Here is a 22,476-nt window from a genome sequence, read left to right on the forward strand (position 1 = left end):
CGCCAGAAGACCCACCACTAGATGGTTCAGAAATTTTCCGATTAAAAATTCAGACAACCCAAGAAAATAAACAAACAGCTCTAACATATTTCACATGAAAAATATTTCTGATAATTTCCATATCTCAGAAACAAATATCTAATTTCAATTACAATTTCATTATCTTATGATAAATTATTAAAAAATTAAAAATTAAAAAAAATTAAAAGAGTTCAAATAGTTTGCTGGATGATTCACCATTCAATTAAATTCAGAGTGAGCCCACTCAAAACAATAAGAATAAAGGCACGTATATATTTAAAAAATAAAAAAATAAAAAATCATATTATTAACCCCTACAATAATAATATGACAGAAAATAGTACCACAATCAACTTAAATAAGTGACTTAAAAAAATAAAAAATAAAAATAAAATAAAAATAAAAATAAAAATAAAATAAAATAAAATAAAAAAAAGAGAGAGAGAGGAAAGATTGTGAGTGCGTGCGTGAGCTAGGGCTTACAGAGATAGGCAACTCTGAGGTTTTCTTTCTCGATGTCATTGGCGACGCGGAGGATGGGGACGATGGGCGAGAGGGACGAGGGCAATTGTTCGCTGTCATTGATGGGGTTGTCCTCGTTTTGCAGGTCCACACTGCGCGTCGGCAGTCGCGTCATCCGCCGCGACAGACTTCTTGGCGGCCTGCCGGTGCCGCTGGAGCTCGCCATCGCAAAAAGCTCTCCCAATCTTGGGCAATGAATTCAGAGAGTTTTGCTGTCTAATTCTGTTGTTGTTGTTGGTTGGGTTCGGATGAGAGCGGGTGAAAGTGGGAGTGAGGAGGCTCATGTTGCCTTTTTGTTAGGAAATAAAGAGAGATACTTAGGAAGTGGGGTGGGGCAAGGGATTGCGGTGGGAGGAAGAAAAGAAGCAAAGGCCAAAGGGACTGGTGCCGGTGCTTTCTGCTTTAGAGCTTTTGTTTCATGAATTGCTTTAGTTCACAGAGTTTGATAAACAAATCGCCAAACCCTTTTGCTTTTTGAATTGCAAGAGCTTTCTTTGTTTTATTCACATTCGAGGCTACAAAAGGGCGCGGGAACTGGGATGGAGTGAGAACCCAAACTAACTAACCCCTTATTAAATTAATTTTTAATTTAAAAAAACAAAACAAAACAAATTAGGATAAGACGTTGTTTTTAATTCATTTCTTTTTCTGTTTTTTCCTCTCATAACTCAAAATCAGCATATATTGTTAAATTTATGCAATCATTTTGTACTTCACGAAAAGTTCCTCATTCTGACGTTTACTAAGGTCAAAACTAGTTCTCAATGAAAATATGAAAGTCTAGGCATAATGACTCAATCGACTAAACCAATGCATCAAGTCCCAAAATTGAAACCCGGTTTAATACCCAAGAAATAATTTGGGTATTTGTATGCACATTGTTAGAAAATAATACACTTAGAAGTCTTAGTATTGCCCAAACATTTGTGTGAAGTCAAAATCAATCAAAACGAGCCTTAGAAGTAGAAGGAAAACTTAGTTCAATGTGCTCGTTTGCAATGGGCGTTTGAACGAGGTGCTGACGAGCAGGTGTAATACCCCAAACATTTATTAGGGTTAAGAAAACCTTGATCACTATTGATGAAGGATTGGAGTTTGATGAAGAGGTAATTTTGATTATTTGTCCTTTCCGAACATTCAAGCAGGTACCACCGAACGCTCTATATCAAGGTACGTCAAACATTCGAAGCTTATGTCACGAACAATCGAGGAAATGCCTTTGATAAGTTCTTAGTTCAATAAAGAACAAGTAGAAAAAACTAAAAATTCTCTATGAAAAAAACTTTATTCGTTATTAAATTCTGTTCTCATCAAGGACCCAAAGGGTCTTTAAATAGAAATACAAATGGATAAAATCTAAAGTGATAATATCTAGAAATCAAATTCAAATAAATTATAATCCTAATAGAACAATTGGATATAATCTAAAGTGATAAAATCTAGAATTCTAATATTCAAATTCAAATAAATTCTAATCCTAATCTAATACTAATGAGTTGGTATTCTATTCCATCTTCATCTCTTACTCTAATCTTATTTTATCCTTATCAATAATCTTATCCTTTTGTAACTTAGATCACATGGATTAAAGCTGGTTCATCTTCTTTCAAGCCCATCTTGAATATTGGGATCTTGCTTGATAAATTAGCAAACTCGGCCCAAGTGGATTGCACCGCCATTAAGTGCTTTTTTGATCTTCTTGGATCTTCTTGAATTTTGCTCTAGTAACAGGCCCAACTGGAACATACAATGGATCTTTTAATAGTGCTTGTTGATTCTCATCATTCCCCCTCTCTTCAAAATGATTCGACCTCGAATCTTCACCTTTTTCTCCTTGGAGTAGTTGTGGCACTCAAAAATCAACTCCACCTTCATCTCTCATTCCAAGTACGCTTTAGAATCATTTTTTTTTTATCTCTCTTCTCTTTTCTTTTTTTCTTCTTTTCTTTTCTGACGACTCTTCTCTCTCTCTCTCTCTCTCTTTTTCTTTTCTTTTCTTTTCTTCTTCTTTTCTTTTTTGGCGTCTCTTCTCTCTCTCTCTCTCTCTTTTTCTTTTCTTTTCTTTTCTTCTTCTTTTCTTTTTTGGCGTCTCTTCTCTCTCTCTCTCTCTCTTTTTCTTTTCTTTTCTTTTCTTCTTCTTTTCTTTTTTGGCGTCTCTTCTCTCTCTCTCTCTCTCTCTCTCTCTCTTTTTCTTTTCTTTTCTTTTCTTTTTTTGACGTCTCTTTTCTCTCTTTCTTTAAATAAAACGTCAACTCAACGTTTATAAATAAAACGCGAACCAAAGGTATAAAGCAACAAATCCCAACCCAATGATTATAAGTGAATCACGAATCGAAGTTATAAGACCTAATTTGGTACTGAGCTTTGATACCAAATGATGTGAACCCCTGGGATCAAACTTCCTTAAACCCACAATCAAATTGAAACCTATCCAAGAAAGCCAAGACGAACTAGACCCGTTGAAATCTTGTTTCAAGAACCTAGATTGTTGAGAACGCCACAAAGGAAACGCTTTTGATAAGTTTTTAGTTCAATAAAGAACAAATAGAGAAAACTGAAAATTATTTATGAAGAAAACTTTATTCATTATCAAATTCGATTCCCATCAAGGACCCAAAAGGTCTTTAAATAGAAATACAAATAGATAAAATCTAAAGTAATAATATTTAGAAATCAAAGTCAAATAAATTCTAATCCTAAGAGAACAATTGAATAAAATCTAAAGTCATAATATTCAGAATTCTAACATTCAAATTCAAATAAATTCTAATCATAATCTATTACTAATGAGTTGGTATTTTATTCCATCTCCACCTCTTACTCTAATCTTATCAAATTGAAACTTACCCAAGAAACCCAACAATCAAATCAAGAAGATCTAGACCCATTGAAATCTTGTTTCAAGAACCTAGATTGGTGAGAACACCACAAAGGAAACGCCTTAAATAAGTTCTTAATTGAATAAAGAACAAGTAAAGAAAACTAAAAAAAATTCTCTATGAAGAAAACTTTATTCATTATCAAATTCTGTTCTCATCAAGGACCCAAAAGGTCTTTAAATAGAAATACAAATGGATAAAATCTAAAATGATAACATCTAGAATTCTAATATTTAAATTCAAATAAATTCTAATCCTAATCTAATACTAATGAGTTGGTATTCTATTTTATCTTCACCTCTTACTCTCATCTTATCAAATTGAAACCTACCCAAGAAAGCCAAGAATAAAGTCAAGAAGATATAGAACCATTGAAATCTTGTTTCAAGGACCTAGATTGGTGAGAACGCCAAAAAGGAAACACCTTTGATAAGTTCTTAGTTCAATATATAACAAGTAGAGAAAACTGAAAATTCTTTATGAAGAAAACTTTATTCATTATCAAATTCTATTCTCATTAAGGACCCAAATGGTCTTTAAATAGAAATACAAATGGATAAAATCTAAAGTGAAAATATCTAGAATTCTAATATTCAAATTCAAATAAATTCTAACCCTAATCTAATACTAATGAGTTCGTATTCTATTCTATCTCTACCTCTTACTCTAATCTTATTAAATTGAAACCTACCCAAGAAAGCCAAGAATCAAATCAAGAAGATCTAGACCCGATGAAATCTTGATTCAAGAACCTAGATTGTTGAGAACGCCACAAAGGAAACGACTTTGATAAGTTCTTAGGTCAATAAAGAACAAGTAGAGAAAATTAAAAATTCTCTATGAAGAAAACTTTATTCGTTATCAAATTCTGTTCTCATCAAGGACCCAAAGGTCTTTAAATAGAAATACAAATGGATAAAATCTAAAGTGATAATATCTAGAATTCTAATATTCAAATTCAAATAAATTCTAATCCTAATCCAATACTAATGAGTTGGTATTCTATTCCATCTCCACCTCTTACTCTAATCTTATCAAATTGAAACCTACTCAAGAAAGCCAAGAATCAAGTCAAGAAGATCTAAACCCGTTGAAATCTTGTTTCAAGAACCTACATTGGTGAGAACGCCACAAAGGAAACGTCTTTGATAAGTTCTTAGTTCAATAAAGAACAAGTAGAAAAAACTGAAAGTTCTTTATAAAGAAAACTTTATTCATTACCATATTCTATTCTTATCAAGGACCCAAAAGGTCTTTAAATAGAAATACAAATGGACAAAATCTAAAGTGATAATATTTAGAATTCTAATATTCAAATTCAAATAAATTCTAATCCTAATCTAATACTAATGAGTTCGTATTCTATTCCATCTCTACCTCTTACTCTAATCTTATCGAATTGAAACCTACCCAAAAAAGCCAAGAATCAAATCAAGAAGATCTAGACCCGTTGAAATCTTGTTTGAAGAACCTAGATTGGTAACATCGCCAAAAAGGAAATGCCTTAAATAAGTTCTTAGTTCAATATAGAACAAGTAGAGAAAACTAAAAATTCTCTACGAAGAAAACTTTATTCATTATCAAATTCTGTTCTCATCAAGGACCCAAAGAGTCTTTAAATAGAAATACAAATGGATAAAATCTAAAGTGATAATATCTAGAATTCTAATACTCAAATTCAAATAAATTCTAATCCTAATCTAATACTAATGAGTTGGTATTCTATTCCATCTCCACCTCTTACTCTAATCTTATCAAATTGAAACCTGCCCAAGAAAGCCAAGAATCAAGTCAAGAAGATCTAGACCCGTTGAAATTTTGTTTCAAGAACCTAAATTGGTGAAAACGCCACAAAGGGAACGTCTTTGATAAGTTCTTAGTTCAATAAAGAACAAGTAGAGAAAACTGAAAATTCTTTATGAATAAAACTTTTTTCATTATCAAATTCTTTTCTCATCAAGGACCTAAAGGGTCTTTAAATAGAAATACAAATGGATAAAATCTAAAGTGATAATATCTAGAATTCTAATATTCAAATTCAAATAAATTCTAATCCTAATTTAATACTAATGAGTTGGTATTCTATTCCATCTCCACCTCTTACTCTAATCTTATCAAATTGAAACCTACCCAAGAAAGCTAATAATCAACTTTCAATAGAAGAACCAAACATTCGATGTCGATCGTTGGACATGAATACAGAACATTCAATGTAGATCGTTCAACACTAGTAGCGAACGGTAGATGGTCATGCAGTATGACCATTTTGCCTTTAGAATAGGTTTAAGAGTATTTTAGTTTAGACTAAGACTGATGGTAGACCCTTCATAGATTTGGACGTTGTTCACTGTCAAAAGATTTACCTAGTGAAAAAATCTCGACTAAGGTGAATTAAAACTCACGTAGATAATTGTTATTATTTTTTCCGTATATCATGATTATTTTGTGTACCAAAATATTTATGTTTACAACTCACATGAAATATATTTTTAATTATTGTAAACTCTATTTTTGTGAAAAATGACTGATTAATGACAAGATAATAAAATTGATATGTTTATGAAAAGCATGCAAGTAAAAGACGGTGAATATTAAATTGCATCGTATGACATGGTACACCGATATATGTGGGATAATGGTCATGGGCTTATTATTATATAGGTTATTCTTTACTGTCAAATGTTTATTTTTATAGAGTCTTAGATCTAATGGTTCTTGTGACCGGCGCAACCATGCTTGAGTGGTGGTCACAATAAACAAACGTCATTAGCGGTGTGGGCCACTTGAGGTCGATCTCGGTCGAGCTGCTAATGATGGACGATAGCGTACAATATCTAGGGCACCAGTATTGTATTAAAGGTCCCTTAGGATAGCGCCAACCCTGCTGAGAAAGAGTTAAAATCTTAGATAGGCCATACAAAATTGAACAATGACATGATTATCTTGTTACAGCATATATTATACCTATATTGCATTCATGATCATTTTGTCAAAACGGTGAACTATAAATTTACACTGCTATATGTGATTTATATCTTAAATTGAGTTCACCATATGATAACATTTGTATCATGCGTATTATTACTCACTAAGTCGTGGACATAAGGTTGTATATTTTCCTCCTATAAAAAATGTGTTGTTGTATAGTTGACCACCTTTAGATACTGGATTCAAGACGGATCTCGAAGCAGATGTGGCTGTTTGGTGTAGTGATATCAATTCGGTTATACTTGAGCATTGATTGCAGGATTTTGAAGGCCGTTCATGGTAATTAATACTTTTGGGTGATGTTGTAGGCTTAGCTTTTGAGACTCAATTGTGCATTGAGGTTAGTATTGATCTTTTAAATCGATGATATGTATAGTAATTTCAGTTAATGTGATGACTTGTGGTAGATGCTCTGGTTGTAATTAATGTTGATAGAATATTTTACGTTTCCACTGCGTCGTATTCTCTTTTTGAGGAGTAAGAGCTCCTTGAGTCTTATTCATTGTGGAATAGAACTGGAAGGCGAACCGTTAAGTTAATTACCAATTAATTAATTTTTCAGGGCGTTACAACAAGTCTGTGTTGATCGTCCATAGCTAGCATTCGCACGAGTGTCCTAGTTCTCTCATTTGCGATTCTCATTTAGTCGAGCCGCATACAAGGGTTGGACAGAATAGTTCGTCTGCAATGGCGCACGGATGTGTTGCAAATGAGGGTGAAGCAGAGAGATTCGTTTGCTAACTCGTTTGTAGACAAAGACACTTATTCATTCGTACGAGTCACATGTTGGGGATCATGCACATACAGAGTAAGCGCAGCAAAAACTGATCCCAACAAAAATTTTGCTTCAAGATAAACAAGGCTAAATAAAATAATTACACAAGTTCGTGGTACTTATAATTGAATTTAGCCTTTCCTAGGCATGTAAGGCTATTTTTCTATGGCTGAGATTCTCCTTGCATGTTGAATGATCATGAACACGTTCTTGACGTTCTTGGTGTTCTTGATTAAACCTTCATATATTCTCTTTGATGACTAATTATGACTATGAGTATGGACTCACAAACTATTCTCAAATTAATAGAATAGGTAGAAAAATAAACTATAAAAAACAAAATGTTCTCACTTGAATTTTTCTCATGACTCTTTGCACGTTCTTGTGCATTTCACAAAAATATTTGTGAAACTTGAGTCTCGCAGTTTTTCAACTTACTAATCAATGAATTTCATCAATCAGTGAATTGGTGAATAATGCTTCACTATGGTCCTATATTTATAGACTTGGATTTACAATTATGATTGGCTTAAGAGATAAAGTAGAGATGTAGTAGAACTTGGACTGGAGTCATGGATGAACCAAGACTAGAGTAGCAGGACTGGAATCATAGAAGAACTAAGACTCCTAATCCTATCCTATAGTGTGCACGACCAAGAGGAAAAAAGTATTCCCTTTGCCCCTGCACCACACGGCCATGGGGAGAAAAAAATCTCCCCATGCGCCTAGAGCTAGGGTTTAACCCCCATTACTACACAATAAGGTCGAAAGTTCGTCCTTAACATCGAATGTTTGGTCTAGTGAAGGGTCGAACATTCAGTGCTGGGGCAGAATCCCAAATTCGAACTTAAAGACCACCAAACCACTTCTAAGCAACTCCTAAAGTCTTAATATGATCCCTAAGCGACAATAACACCCTCATGAAGAACTTAGTATGTCAAACCTCATCAAAATACTAATATAGTATTAAAACCAAAACCAACTAGAGATACAAGACCATAAGCTAGGACACAAAAACTAACTAAACAACATAACAACAACTTAAGAAACGAGTTGGATTAAGAATGTTACCTCATTGAAGAACAAAACCCAAGAGAGCTCATTCTCTCTCTCTCCAAAACACTCTCTCACTCTCACTCTAGGATCATATTATGGAAATGGGCAGAAATGAGGTGAAAGGGACAAGGGTGGGGATATTTATAGTGCTTAGTCGGCTGAAGATAAGGATGAGTTATTCTTACATTTTTATGCCAAAAATCGAATGTTTAGGCAATTTTGTATAACATTTGGTGTACTATTTGTCCAACGGTTTTAGGTTAGGTCAAACGTTTGGTGGTCCACACTCAAAAGTTCGATGTATTGTATGTCACACCAGATGCGTGGTCTGTATGTCTAACATACGGTCACTATAGCATTTGACAAATACTCGAACATTCGAGTATCCCGCATCGAATGTTTGGCATTAGGGTTGGACATGAACGTTCGGCTATCCTACTTCGAATGTTCGATTAAGAACAAAAGTCAACTCTTCAACTATGAGTACTTTTTTGAACTTCCGCCAAAACTTGGCTTCCCCATCTAATTTTAACCCTGCATAGTCGACCTTGTGGCTATCAGTGCACCTTAGCACATCAACAAGGTCTTGGAAGCTGGTAATCCAGTTGTCAGCTGTCAAGGGCTCTTCACTCACATCAAACACGGGTGAGTTGTGTTTGAAGAAGTTGTTTGACGAGCAACCAAACATATCATTGCACGTGGCATAGCGACCATCATGGTGGTCATAAATTGTGTAGTGGTAGCCCAAAACTGGGCCGCTTCAGATATATGAAGAGGTGGCAGAGGAGGTGGTGGAGGAAGAGGGGGTTGTGTACCACCATCCCCTTCATTCACCGATTCCTCGTCCTCACGTAGTGGAGGGGATCTTCGTCTAGGTGGCATAACTCTGTGCAATCACATTGAAGCTATTCTCCTAATGACCTTTAGAGCAAACTGCTCTAATACCATAAGCTGAGACGACCTTTTTTTTAAAAAAAAAAAAAAAAAAAAAAAGAAAAAAAGAAAAAAAAAAAGAAACGAATTATTATAGTGGCATAACAATTAGTCATAAGCCAACAACAACACAACACAACACATCTCATAATATGTGCATAACATATCAGAGACTAAACACATTGCAAGGGAAACTAATATCATTAACTAACAATATTAATTACAACATCATAGCCATTTAACTATCTATGAAATTAAAGCTTAATAATGTATTAATTACATAACAAAAGTATGGCTATACAAAAAGAGTGTTACATGTGGCACATGCCATGTATATAAAATGCTCTCAAAAGGGACTATTCACAAATCTGACACAAGCGACCGACGTGATAAGCCTCAGTTGTAATATCCAAAATATAAAGCCACAGGGTCCTCATTAACTTCTGCAGTACCTGCAGCCACAACATCAACATCTACATGATCGTGGGGGTCGCCATGTTCGCATAGGTGAAATAATGAGTCCTCAATCTCAGTAGTACAAAACTCACTTCGTGTTGCAATGAGCCAACATTTCATTCTTCAACAATACGTTTATAATAACAGCTACTCTTAGTAAACCCTTTTTTTTTTTTTTTCTTAAAACGTTTCGTAGCTGATAAGGTAAATACTGGTATCTTATAAGAAAATAAAATCATTTATATACATATATATTATGCGGCTCGGCTATACTCATATACAAGCTTTCCAAACCTTCAGGAAATACAGGCATGTGTACATCTAAGCATAACATCGCATATAAATCATCATATGCAATCTAGCCGTAACGATATACATATGTTCTGTTCCATTCAAACTCATAGGTATATAGGTACGTCTAGTATGAAATTCCACATAAATCATTCTATTCATTCCAATTGTAACAATATATATATGCTCTGTTCCATTCAAACATATATAGATATTGGTACATGTAGTCATAAAACATGTCACACATCATCATCATGTTATGCTTGGCTTTCCTTTGTTTCTCATAGTTTTGTTGCTGATGCCGATGTAACTTCAACCCAATCGATCTTACACTTAAGCTGCCGATGGGACTTCAACCCAAATGGTCTTATGTTCAGCGTTCATGATTTCATTTCCATGCTATGCATCCGTGCCATCATCATCATATACATACTTTCACACATTTATGCATCATTTACTTTCATATGCTATTCATTCTCTTTTCAAACATATCATGAAAACATTGATCCATCATAAAATTCATTAAATCATATGTCATACTTGTTTCCATAAATATACTTGAAACTCATGAAACCTCATCCAACCAAATCTTAACATAATTTAAGATATTGAAAGCATTCTTACAATAAATATTATCACAAAATATTATCGGCTCGAGTTATCACAATTATAGCATTTTAAAATATCACAAAACCACTAAAAAGTAGTATCTTTTCTCAGTGAGTTAAATACTCACATTGGCTGCTTGAATAATGGCTAATAAAGAAGTTCTCCACACAAGCCTTGCAATGTACTCTCTGTAACACATTGCAATGACACATTATAACTAACCGAACATATTTCTAACTCTAAATCTTCACTTAGTTTCTTGGATTTCCCAAGAGCCACAACCATGGAAACCCATAAAAATTATAGAGTTCCATTTGACAACCCAAAAACTAAAAACATTAACCCATAAGAAAATTTTAGGGTTAGACCCCAAAAATTCCAATTTACAACACTTAGTAAAAATCTAGTGTAGCGCCCCAGATTTTAAGACATAAATTATAATGGTTTAAATTAATTTTTAAAATATTTTAATAAGGAAAAAGAATAACTACGATTATTTATGAAAATAAATGTGTATTTTTGTTTGTAGAAATGTTTATAGTTACCATTTGATAAAAACTCAAAACAGACCTTAAACTTTGGAATAACGAAAACAGGGTCAAACGAACTCCGTTTTGGTCGATTCAAAATTCTGAACGCTCGTCTTGAAGTCCTCTAGCTACCCTCCAAATTTCATGATTTTTGGACGTCGTTAAGGCTATGAAAACACCCGTGAAAAATATGACCCATGTTCTGGACGGAAATTCACATTATTCTTTAATGGGCTATCTTTGGACTTAACCCAACCCACATTTCACATGTTAAATTCACATTATTCATTATTGGGCCATCTTTGAACTTAACCCAACCCATTCAAATTGCTATCTACAAACCCAACCCACCTTTGAGAAAATAGTAATTTCCTTGAGTGAGAAACTAGGCATAGTAGATTAGTCTAGCAATGAGAATGGTTAAATAATAATAATAATAATAATGTTAGAATAATATATTAAGGTTGAGTGCATTATGGTAGGTAAGTTTGAGTGCATTTTTGAGTGCATTGTGGTAGGTAAGTTTGAGTGCATTGTGGTAGGTAAGTTTGAGTGCATTTTTAGTGCATTGTGGTAGGTAAGGTTAATTCCCATCCATTGGATCAAAATGTGTCTACTTGATCCTAACCATTCATTCTCTTATAAATAGAACCCAAAATGGAAGACACAATACCCATCAAGCTTCACTCACACACACACCTAAGGCCAAGAGAGAAAATTGTGGGATTTGTGTAGTTCTGTGTGGTTTAAGGCTTGAAGTGTGTGCAAGGAAGTATTTTGGTAAAAGCTCGATCCCGATATTAATGGGAAATCCAGGTAAGGGAACCCTCTACCCCTTCTCAAATTATTATATTATTTTAATTATTCCTTTATTTGAAAAATTTCGATTGACTATTTTGATTCGGTATTTCAAATTATTTTATTTATATAAAGGATTTGTTGGTTTTGATGAGTAAAAAAAAATAATATTCTTGAAATCGTGATTTTGAGTAAAAAACCCTCCAACACGTTGCCCTATATATACTAGTAAAGAATGAGAAAGTTTTGTGAGAAGATATACAAGAAAAGAATGAGAAAGTTTTGGGAGAAAAACTCTTTGAGTTATATATAAAGGAGAAAATATTTTTGAAAAGGGCACGTGTGTGGAGGAGACTATTATTTGGGCCCTAGACCCGCAGAGATTCGAGACCCTTCAAGATTTAGCTCGGTACCGTAGCTCGAGATGGAAGCGCACCCGCTGGTTCGCTTAGTGACAGCGGTATCTGTCTCTATGTCAGTCTAAGTGCACTTCAATTAATTAGCTGACGGGGGTGGGGCCTGTGGCCACAGGTAAACCGCGTTACTCACCCAAGGTCACAGCAACGACCGCGCAACCCTACGTACACAGGGCGTAATAGTGTATTGGGCATACTATGAGTAATGATTATTTCAAATATATATATATATATATATATATATATATATATATATATATATTATCTTGTGTATAAAAAGGGAGTTTTTGACAAATGTTTTGGAGATTTATAAAAGGGAGTTTTTGACAAATGTTTTGGAGATATTTAAAAGGAGTTTTTGACAATTGTTTAAAGATTTTCAAAAGAATTTAACTCAACTGTTTTATGGTTGAGGATTCCTTACTGAGCATGTTTTTTTGTGCTCACCCCTTATTTTGTTTTTTTGTTTTCAGGTTATGAACAGAGAGACGTAGGTGGCCGGGATGGGATCTAGGAATGCATTAGGACATTTCATTTATATTACCCAAAATTTTCAGTTATTGTATCTTTTACAATTAAATGACCGTTTCCGCATTTATTAAAAAATCTGATATTTTGAAACCATTATTATTTTTATTTATTTAATTCAGCATACTAGTTAAGATATTTGGCAGACCTTACGAATCTTTGCAGTTTAAAGAGAAAAGTGACGAACCTAACCCTTTGCGGTTTGGGGGCGTTACATCTAGGATTTTAGGTCTTACCTTGATTTCTCACCAAAATGAAACCCAATTTTTAGAAGTTGTTTAGAATTCAACAAACACACCAAATACATAAAGAGATTTGAGATATTAAGCCCAAACTCTAGAAATCAAGCCTAAATGTAAGAAAAGCTATGGTTTTAGATCTTACCTCAAATCAATCGTTGAAATTGGTGGTTTTACACAAAGGCCACCTTTCCAGTGTCGGATTTGTGTTTGCAAGCTTTGAAATGCAAGGATCTAGGGTTTATGTGTAAACCCTAGGAGAGAGAAGAGAGGATTTCCGTGAGAGAGAGGAGAGAAAGAAGAGAAATGAGCTGAAAATGCGTTCAACCAACTTTTATCCAAACTTGTCTGGACAAATTAGTAAGCCGTCCGAATACACCAACGTGTAACCCGCATCTTGACTCTCGGGTTGCACCGTCCAGACACCATAATGTCTTGTCCGGACGTGCATGAAGAAGTGAACTCTCGGCCCAAACTGTTCGGACACTCATGAAGTCCTGTCCGGACACTCTTGCACCTGGGACTCTCGGCCAACACTGTTCATAAGCTGTTCGAACATGACACTAGACATGACTCTACTGCCTGACCCATCTGGACACAACGAATGCCATGTTCAGACACTCAACCTAGAAACTAGACTCCACTAAATTTCTAAGTGTTTTTTTTCCTCATTTTACCTCATTAATTACTTAATTAATCTAATTTGTGTTTTAAGCTATAATTTAATATATTGGATGTTACAAATGATCTAGCAGAGCGTAGGATGGAATAATTTTTAAATGGAATGTAGAGTCTTGACAAGAAGAATTTTGAGGATGTTGGATTTGGGGATTTTAGGATAGGATATGGTACTAAAGTCATGATTAAGATCGCTATGTTGATGTTGATGTTGATGTTGCTATAGGAATCATTTGAACTGGGATAGTTCGATACAAGTGTTAGATATAGATCTACAGTAAGATATATGATAAGTTGGTATTAAGGTAAAAGCTTAGTAGGGTAAGGTTCACAATTGGGTTCACCGTCTTAAGAAAGGCTCGATGTAGTATTTTGAACCAATAACTAATAATTGTGGTAACTGTAGAAATGTTAACACAACCAAGACGAGACGAACTGGGCAACGATTATTGGAAAGGACCCTCCTAGTTCGATGAAAGGACGAGGAATGTGCAGGACGCCACCCAGGCATTGAAGAAGGTGACAAGACTTCTGGTGGAGGCTTTGGTCAATGTTCGAGGAGAAGGGAATCCGAGTGGAAGGCAATGTTGCTCATTTAAGGATTCTGATGAGCATCCCTTCCTTGTGTTTAAAGGGAACCTAAACACTGAAAGAGCAAAGAATTGGCTTATGAACCTAGAGGAGTTACTACGAGCTATGAACTGCACTGAGGAGCAAAGAATCAGGTACACGACCTACAATCTATGAACTATAATGTTGTTTAGTTAGTTTTTGTGACCTAACTTATGTTTTTCTGTCCCTTGTTGGTTTTTGGTTTTAATACTAGATTAGTGTTGGATTAGTAATTTGATGAGGTTTAACGTACTAAGTGCTACATGCAAGTGTTATTGTAATGACCCACCCCAACAACAAAATATTGTCCACTTTTGGCTCCCCCGAATCAGAATTTTCAAAAGGTCATCCATCCTGGTATTACTCTCGCAAAAGCACGCATAACTGCGAATTTTTGATAGGTTCATAACCATCATGACTTTAAAACGTGTTGTGTCAAGAAGGGTACGTTTATACATATAAGCACATCCTTATTCTTAGGCGATGTAAAACATCATAATCACCCTCATCTTGGGACCTAGCGTCCCTGCTGGCGACCCTCATGGAATCAACCCATTCTTGGCGTCCCAGCAGGTGCCCGCTGGCGACCCTCATGGGCTTGTGCATGGTCCCCCCATCTCAGGCTAGGAAATGGCCCTGATACCATTTGTAATGACCCACCCCTAATGACACAATATTGTCCGCTTTTGGCTCCCCCAAACCAGACTTCCAGGAGGTCACCCATCCTGGTACTACTTTCACAGAAGTACGCTTAACTGCGAAATTATGATAGGGTCATGGTCATTACGGCTTTAAAACGCGTTGTGTCAAGAATGATGCGTTTATACATATAAGCACATCCCCATTCCCAGGCGATGTGGGATGTCACAATGGTCATCACGGCTTTAAAATGCATTGTGTCAATAAGGATGTGTTTTATACATATAAGCACATCCCCATTCCCATACCCAGGCTATGTAGGATGTCATAATCATTCCCTTTTGGGACCTAGCGTCCCCGTTGGCGACCCTCATAGATCACCCCATTCTTGACGTCCCAGTAAGTGCTTGCTAGCGACCTTCAAGAGTTTGTGCAAGCTTCTCCCATCTCAAACTGGGCAATGGCTCTGATACCATTTGTAACAATCCACCCCCAATGGCACAATATCTTTTGGCTCCCGGGAACCAAACTTCTCAGGAGGTCACCCATCCTGGTACTATTCTCGCAGAAGCACGCTTAACTGCGGAGTTCTGATAGGTTCATGGCCATCACGGCTTTAAAACGCCTTGTATCAAGAATAGTGCATTTATATATATAGGCACATCCCTATTCCCAGGCGATGTGGGACGTCATAATTTTTGTGGCTTAAGATTCTATTAGGGATCATGTTAAGACTTTAGGACTTGCCTAAAAGTGCTTTTTTTTTTTTTCCAAATGGGTTTTTGCCAAGCACCAAACGTTCGACCCTCCCTAACCAGACATTTGATATCATGGCTGAACGTTCAACACTCTCGGTTTCGATCATTCGATGGTCAGGCAAAAGACCTATTTTGAGCGGAGGTTGTGGAGCCTCACGAAGATTTTGTGGAAGAGCTTTACGATACAAGTGAGTAAAAACTCATGGATACTTATTATTTTTCCCGCATCACATGATTATTTTGTGTACCAAACATGCATGTTTACAACTCACATGTGTTAGGTTGTAATTGGCTACATTCTGTTTGGACAAAATCACTTGTATGTAAAGATGCTTTTAACAGGGATTCCGATATTCAAAAGTGACTCAGAAGACTCTACACTGATTGCAAGTCAGAAGATTTCTGGTTCCCTGTCAGCCGTCTGGACGAAGTGTCATCCCGTCCGGACGCTCATCTGTCCACTGTTCCATCCGTCCGGACGACGTGCCATACCGTTCGGACGTCCAAAAAACCAAGCATCATCTGTCCGGATGACGTGAATTTCGTCTGGACCCTTCACTGTGTCGAGAAGCTTCTGTTCCAGCTTGCATCCGTCCGAACACCTCAACAGCTCGTCCGGACGCCTCTCAGTACTCGACCAAGTTTTAGATTCTTTCCAAGTTCATATAAGGGAAGATTGATACAACCGTTCGGACAATTTGGATTCCCGTCCGGACGTGCTCATCCATAAGGCAAGAATTGCAATTCAAATACAACCGTCCGGACGTTTGTCAGTATGATTCGGACTCGCGTTCAACAAATATGGAAATTGTGTATTCAACTTCAACCATCTGGACGCCTGCCTACCTTGGTCCGGACGCGCGCTCGAACAGTATGGAAATTGTGTGTTGAAGATTAACTGTCTGAACGGCCATCCCCTTTGGTCCTGACGCGCAAAGCCTTATATGAAAATTACTTGCAGCGGACGTATGACCGTCCGGATGACAGTGCCTCACCGTCTGGACGCAACTCTCAAACAAGAAAGATTTTCAGCTAAAATCTCAGAAATTCTGGTCGCACAGCTGTCTGTCTGGACGGCCCATGTCCACCGTCTGGACGGCGTCCATATATTTTACAGCAGTCGCCCATTTGAACCTCAGCCTATAAATAGAGGCCCCTGGGCATTGAGAACTACAAGAATTCGGTATTGAATTCCAGTAGAGCTTAGAGAGTATTTTGTGAGATTATTGGAGCTGATCTGTTCTCTTTATAGCCGTTGCTGTGTGTTATTGCTGCGCTTAAATTGAAGCCTATCTTAGGGGTCGGCCCTAAGGTAAAAGATTCTATTGAAGACACCTTTAGGTAGGAGACCTGGTTGGGAAGCGTTTGTGTTGGGTTACACGTTAAAGAGCAAGGTACAGCCACTGCATCAGGGGCATGTGAGTGTTACAGCTTTGTATCTAACTTTGTCTTCTGAATAGTGGATATCCTGGGTTTGGCTGCCCCGAAGTGGTTTTTCTCATCTTGAATTTCCACTTCGTTAACAAAAATTCTTGTGTTGTTTATTTTCTGCAATTGTTATTTTTGTTAACACTTAAAGCACACACTTGCCTTTAAATTAGAAGTCAAATTTCATTTTTCAATTGGTATCAAAGCTTGGTACACTCTGTTGAGATTTATTTCTTGAGTGTTATTTTTTTGACTTCTATATTTTGATATGTCTCAAACTCTTAATTCTGTTCCTGCCTTTGATGGTATGAACTATGTCTATTGATAAGTGCCAAATATTGTATAATTGGACCCCCTTAATTTGCATTTGTTAAGCTTTTAGTTTTGTTACTTTCTAATATTTTTGGTTAGTTTTAATGTTTTAGTGTTTTGCAGGACATTGAGATAAAATGACGGTATTTTAAGTAAAATTGCAAAGAAGTGGAAAAACCGTCTCAGTTTGGCCTACTTTCAAATGTAGAGAGAAATATATATATATATATATTGTAGAAAAGACAAAAGTTGGAGGGCCAACATTTCTCTTGTCTTTAGAAAGACACGATCTGGTCAACACAAATGCAATGGCTCAATTCTTAAATCACATGAAAGGTGCAAGAGCCTAGCAAGAGAGGACACGTCAACACCTGAAGCGCCTTGGAAGTGAACGTGTAAGAGGAAAGGAGGGTATAATCGTCATTTTAGTCTTTTTCTACCAACCTTAGTAGCACCTAATTATAAAGAGTGAGCTTTTCTTAAAAACAAGCGACGAGGGGGGAGTGGGGCGCAGCCCCTGTTCATTTTCTTCTTGCAATATTTTCATTTTGGCATTTCTCTTCCTTCGTAAGTCTTTAACTTTTATGCTTTTAATTCAAGGTTTTAGATTTTATTTTTTTTATCCATGTGTAGCTAAAATTTTATCTACGGCTGAGGATGAAACCTCACCAGTGAAGAGATACTATGTTTTCTTGCTTGTTCATGCTATTTGAGTTTATGGGTTTTGATTTCTCATTGTTCTACTTCAATTATTGAAATTATTCTTGGATATCTCTTGTGATTTCCGGATACATGTGATGATTTGAGATAGTTTCATTAAATTGATAGCTTTTTTTTTTTTTTTTTCTTTTTTTATCAAAATGTTGGATATTCGGTGTGTTTCATTCTACGGATACATTTGATGATTTAGTAAAAACTAGACATCTTTTGTGATTTGTGCAAGAATGGATTCATTGAATGATTTAAATGATTTTTTAAGCAAAGTAGAACAAACATAAGATTTGTATGTTAAGAACTTCAAATGGTGTAGATGAGCATGAGAATATGTAGCTATGATTTGGTGGGTGTAGATTCCAAAACCTTAGAACCCTTTATTTTCATTATTTTTGTTTATGTTTTCTTTTGTTAAAAACCACTAAATTTGGAACTAGGTTAAAATAGGATTAGTTTGAATATATATTAATTTTCGCAACACAATTCCCTGTGGGATCGAACTCGCACTTGCAAAACGCTATATTGCAAACGATTCATGCACTTGCGAGTTAAATAAATTTGCACAACAGCTATTGGAAAGCCCGGATGCGTTTCTTTTTAAAATCTATTGACTGTAGGAGTATTGTTGAAACTGGTTGGACTAAACCAGCGGATGCAACCCTCGAGGCAGTCCCTCAGAAAAACACACGGCTTTCCAATGATAAAGCCCTCCATGCTTTGTGCCAAGCACTTTCACCATCTGAATTCGCAAAAATTTCAAACTGCGAATCAGCCAAAGAAGCATGGCAAATTTTGGAAACAACATATGAAAAGGCACCAAACTTGTAAAATCTGCCAAACTTCAAATGTTGATTTCAAATTTTGAAGAGATTAAGATGTTAGAAGATGAGACATTTGGAGAGTTTTACTCCAAGATGAGTGACCTGAGAAACTCCATTGCGAGTCTTGGGAAACCTATCTTGGACGTAAAACTCATCCGAAAGATTCTAAGATCTTTTCCTGAGCGTTTCAGGATTAATGTGACCACCATCGAAGAAAGCAAAGATCTAGAAGAGATGAAGATTGAAGAGTTGGTGAGATCTCTTCAAACTTATGAGCTATCTCTGCTCCCTGTCAAGAAGCTGAAGACCATTGCCCTGTAGGCTTCCAAGAAGAAGGTAGAAGCTTCATCTGAAAATGACTCTAAGGAGGAAGGAAAAGCTGTGGCAATGTTAGCAAAAAATTTCAGAAGACTGATGAAAGACGACCGGTTCAAAAAGAATTTTTCTGAAAAAGTGAAGAAAGCTCCTGGAGAAGCTGAACCTGAGGAAGAAGAAAAGAAGGATCCCAGAGGGCCCCGATGTTTTGAATGCTCAGGTTTTGGGCATATCCAGGCCGATTGCAGGAATCTTAAAAAGGGCAAGGGAAAAGCTTACAATGTGACTCTCAGTGATGAGTTAGAAGAAGAAGCTTCAGAGTCTGAGAAATTTCTGGCCTTTGTGGCTCCGCTCGTTGAAGAAGAGGACTTTTATTACTCGGAGCACAGTGATAGTGGGGAGGAGCTCAAGGAGGCTTATAAGACACTCAACATAGAGTATGAGAAGCTGAGGGAAGGTTGTAAGCAGCACCTTTATGATCTGAACAGTCTTCAGACTGAGAAGAGTTCATTGCTACTCAGAATACAAGAGCTCGAGGAAAAGCTACTAGAGACGCAGCTCCAGCTAGAAAGAGTCACTGATGAGAAGCTGACTCATATGCTGTCAATTCAGAACAGTCCAACTGACAAAACCAGTCTTGGGTATGTAGCTCTCTCTTCTGATGCTCCCTCAACTTCAAAGACTGTATTTGTGAAACCTCCAGTCCCAGAGCTTCCTCCCACTGCTGAAGATAAAGGGAAGGACAAAGTCAATGATGATGTTCCAGGCACTCAGAAGCATCATTCCATCAGAAGACCTCCCATATGCCATCACTGCGGCCTAAGTGGGCATGTTCGTCCTCAGTGCTCCCTCCTAAAAGCTCAAAAAGCTAAGGCCAAGAAAGAAGTGCCCCGACAGGCTAATCATGGTAATAGACCTATAGCCCAGTTTTAGACTCCATGGTATCAGGCTCCTTATCATCAAGCACCAAGATATCAAGCTCCTTGGTCTTAAGCACCACGATACCAGGCATCTCAGCATCAACGGCCTCAGCAGCGGTTTGTACCAGCCAATCACAGTGGCAACTCCAAGAACAAATCCAAGCAGTTTAGAATGCCCCGGAAGGTGAAAGAAGATCATTATCACAGTGAGCCACCTATCTGGATGCAAAGCATGATGGAGTGGATGATGTCCTATCAGCAACCACCCTCAGGAAGACAGGCTTGGGTCAAGAAGGGCAATCACCCCACGAGGGGGAACAGACGCACCTAGCAGGTTCGGGTGTTCATGCCTAGGATTCGGTTCCTGATCCTACGGCATCAGGTTTGATTGCTTTCCTTACTTGCTATTTTTACGCAATCTAGGAACCAGTTGTGCTTTTGCCCTCTAGTTCTCTTGAGAGAATTTTGCAGGTACTTGTTGGGGAAGACAGAAAAAGCAGGTCGAGCGACTGCTTTTTTGTATTGGCATCACTAGGTTTGATCTTGCCTAGCATATGATGTCGTTTCCATATTGCTTTTTGTTTTATTAAAAAAAAATGGGAGTTTTTTGTAGCAGGGTAGTTGTTCGCAAGGTATGTCAGCTATCTCATGTATCCTTTTCTGGTTTACTAGTTCATTGAGCTTTGATGTATTATGCTTACATGTGGCTGAGAACATAAGTCTGACATATGCAAAGTTTTTCCTGCTCATTGTTCTGATTGATAGTTGCTTGTTTCATGTGATGACTTCGTACACTATCCTAGATTCCCCAAAGGTGCGTACTTTTCCTTCTCTGACTTTTTGCTCCTAGAAATTCTAGATTAGAGAAGAGGTTTTTTATAAGATGGTCAAATTGACCACATGCTAGTTGAACCTAGAACCTAAAAACTCTGGCACTTCCTTTAGTTTACAGCACCATAAGAATCAAGCAGTAAATCATATGAATTTTGCGCTTTAAATTGTTTTTCACTGCTTATGTGCTGAAATTGCAAATGTGCCTTGTCCTCTATGAGCAAGTAAAAATTTACCTTATCCTTCATGGTACAAGTAAAATAATTATGTGCTGTATCTTAGGGGAGTGTATCAGATGAGGGTAGCTAGGCCCTAGTAAGTTATAAGGTTTGACTTTTGACTAATCTTGCATTGATTTTCTCTTTCATCTAAAAAATCTGGTTGCTTCTTGTCATATTTGTAAAAATTAGACCTTGTGGGAAAAGAGTCTTCACACACACTCACGCATTGCATGAGTTGAGCAAGTTATCTTCATTATATGTTTGCAGGGTACTCTTTGTACATGTTATACTTGTCTATCAACTCCATGTTTGCATAATTCTAACTTGCTCCTTGACTGATCTTTCTGACGGATATACATGTGTGAGCTACTATACTTGTGAAGAACCTAACCTTGTTGCTTACTCTCTTTTCAGCAACTTTTTCAGTCCATGTTTGTTTAATTTTTGGACTAATATTATTCTGTTTACCCTGGTCCTTCTGAGATTGTTAGGGGGAGTAATTTTTATTTGTAGTTGGTTTTTATTACTCTGTTTTACCCTTTGTCCCTCTATGACAAAAAGAGGGAGTAATTTTTTATTTGGACCGGGAATGTATTTTCAAACCGGTCAAGTGATTTTTGTCCCAGAATGGCCAAAGGAGGAGTTTGTTAGGTTGTAATTGGCTACATTCTGTTTGGACAAAATCACTTGTATGTAAAGATGCTTTTAACAGGGATTTCGCTATTCAGAAGTGACTCAGAAGACTCTGCACTGATTGCAAGTCAGAAGATTTCCAGTTCCTTGTCAGCCGCCCTGACGAAGTGTCATCCCGTCTGGACGCTCATCTATCCACTGTTCTATCCGTCTAGATGACGTGCCATACCGTCCTGACATCCGATAGACCAAGCATCATTCATCCGGACGACGTGGAATTCCGTTTGGACCCTTCACTGTGTCGAGAAGCTTCTGTTCCAGCTTGCATCTGTCTGGACGCCTCAACAGCTCGTCCGAACGCCTCTCAGTACTCGAACAAGTTTCAGATTCTTTCCAAGTTCATATAAGGGAAGATTGATACAACCGTCCGGTCGATTTAGATTTCCGTCCGGACGCACTCATCCATAAGGCAAGAATCGCAATGCAAATACAACCGTCCGAACGTTTGTCAGTATGGTCCGAACGCGCGTTCAACAGATATGGAAATTGCATA

At 36.9% G+C, this 22,476-nt stretch overlaps 1 protein-coding gene across 1 annotated transcript in view; it reads right to left on the reverse strand.

The window, feature by feature from the left end:
• Positions 1-1,005, reverse strand: part of LOC133861446 (callose synthase 7) — a 41,894-nt gene extending 40,889 nt beyond the window's left edge. Inside the window, exon 1 of the mRNA XM_062297238.1 lies at positions 505-1,005. Within this exon, the coding sequence (XP_062153222.1) occupies positions 505-709 (205 nt within the window). The 5' untranslated portion in view covers positions 710-1,005. The remainder of the gene's footprint in view (positions 1-504) is intronic.
• Between the last annotated feature and the right edge of the window lie 21,471 nt (positions 1,006-22,476).

Source organism: Alnus glutinosa, chromosome 2 (assembly GCF_958979055.1).
Source record: "Alnus glutinosa chromosome 2, dhAlnGlut1.1, whole genome shotgun sequence".
In the NCBI taxonomy this organism is placed as follows: Eukaryota; Viridiplantae; Streptophyta; class Magnoliopsida; order Fagales; family Betulaceae; genus Alnus; species Alnus glutinosa.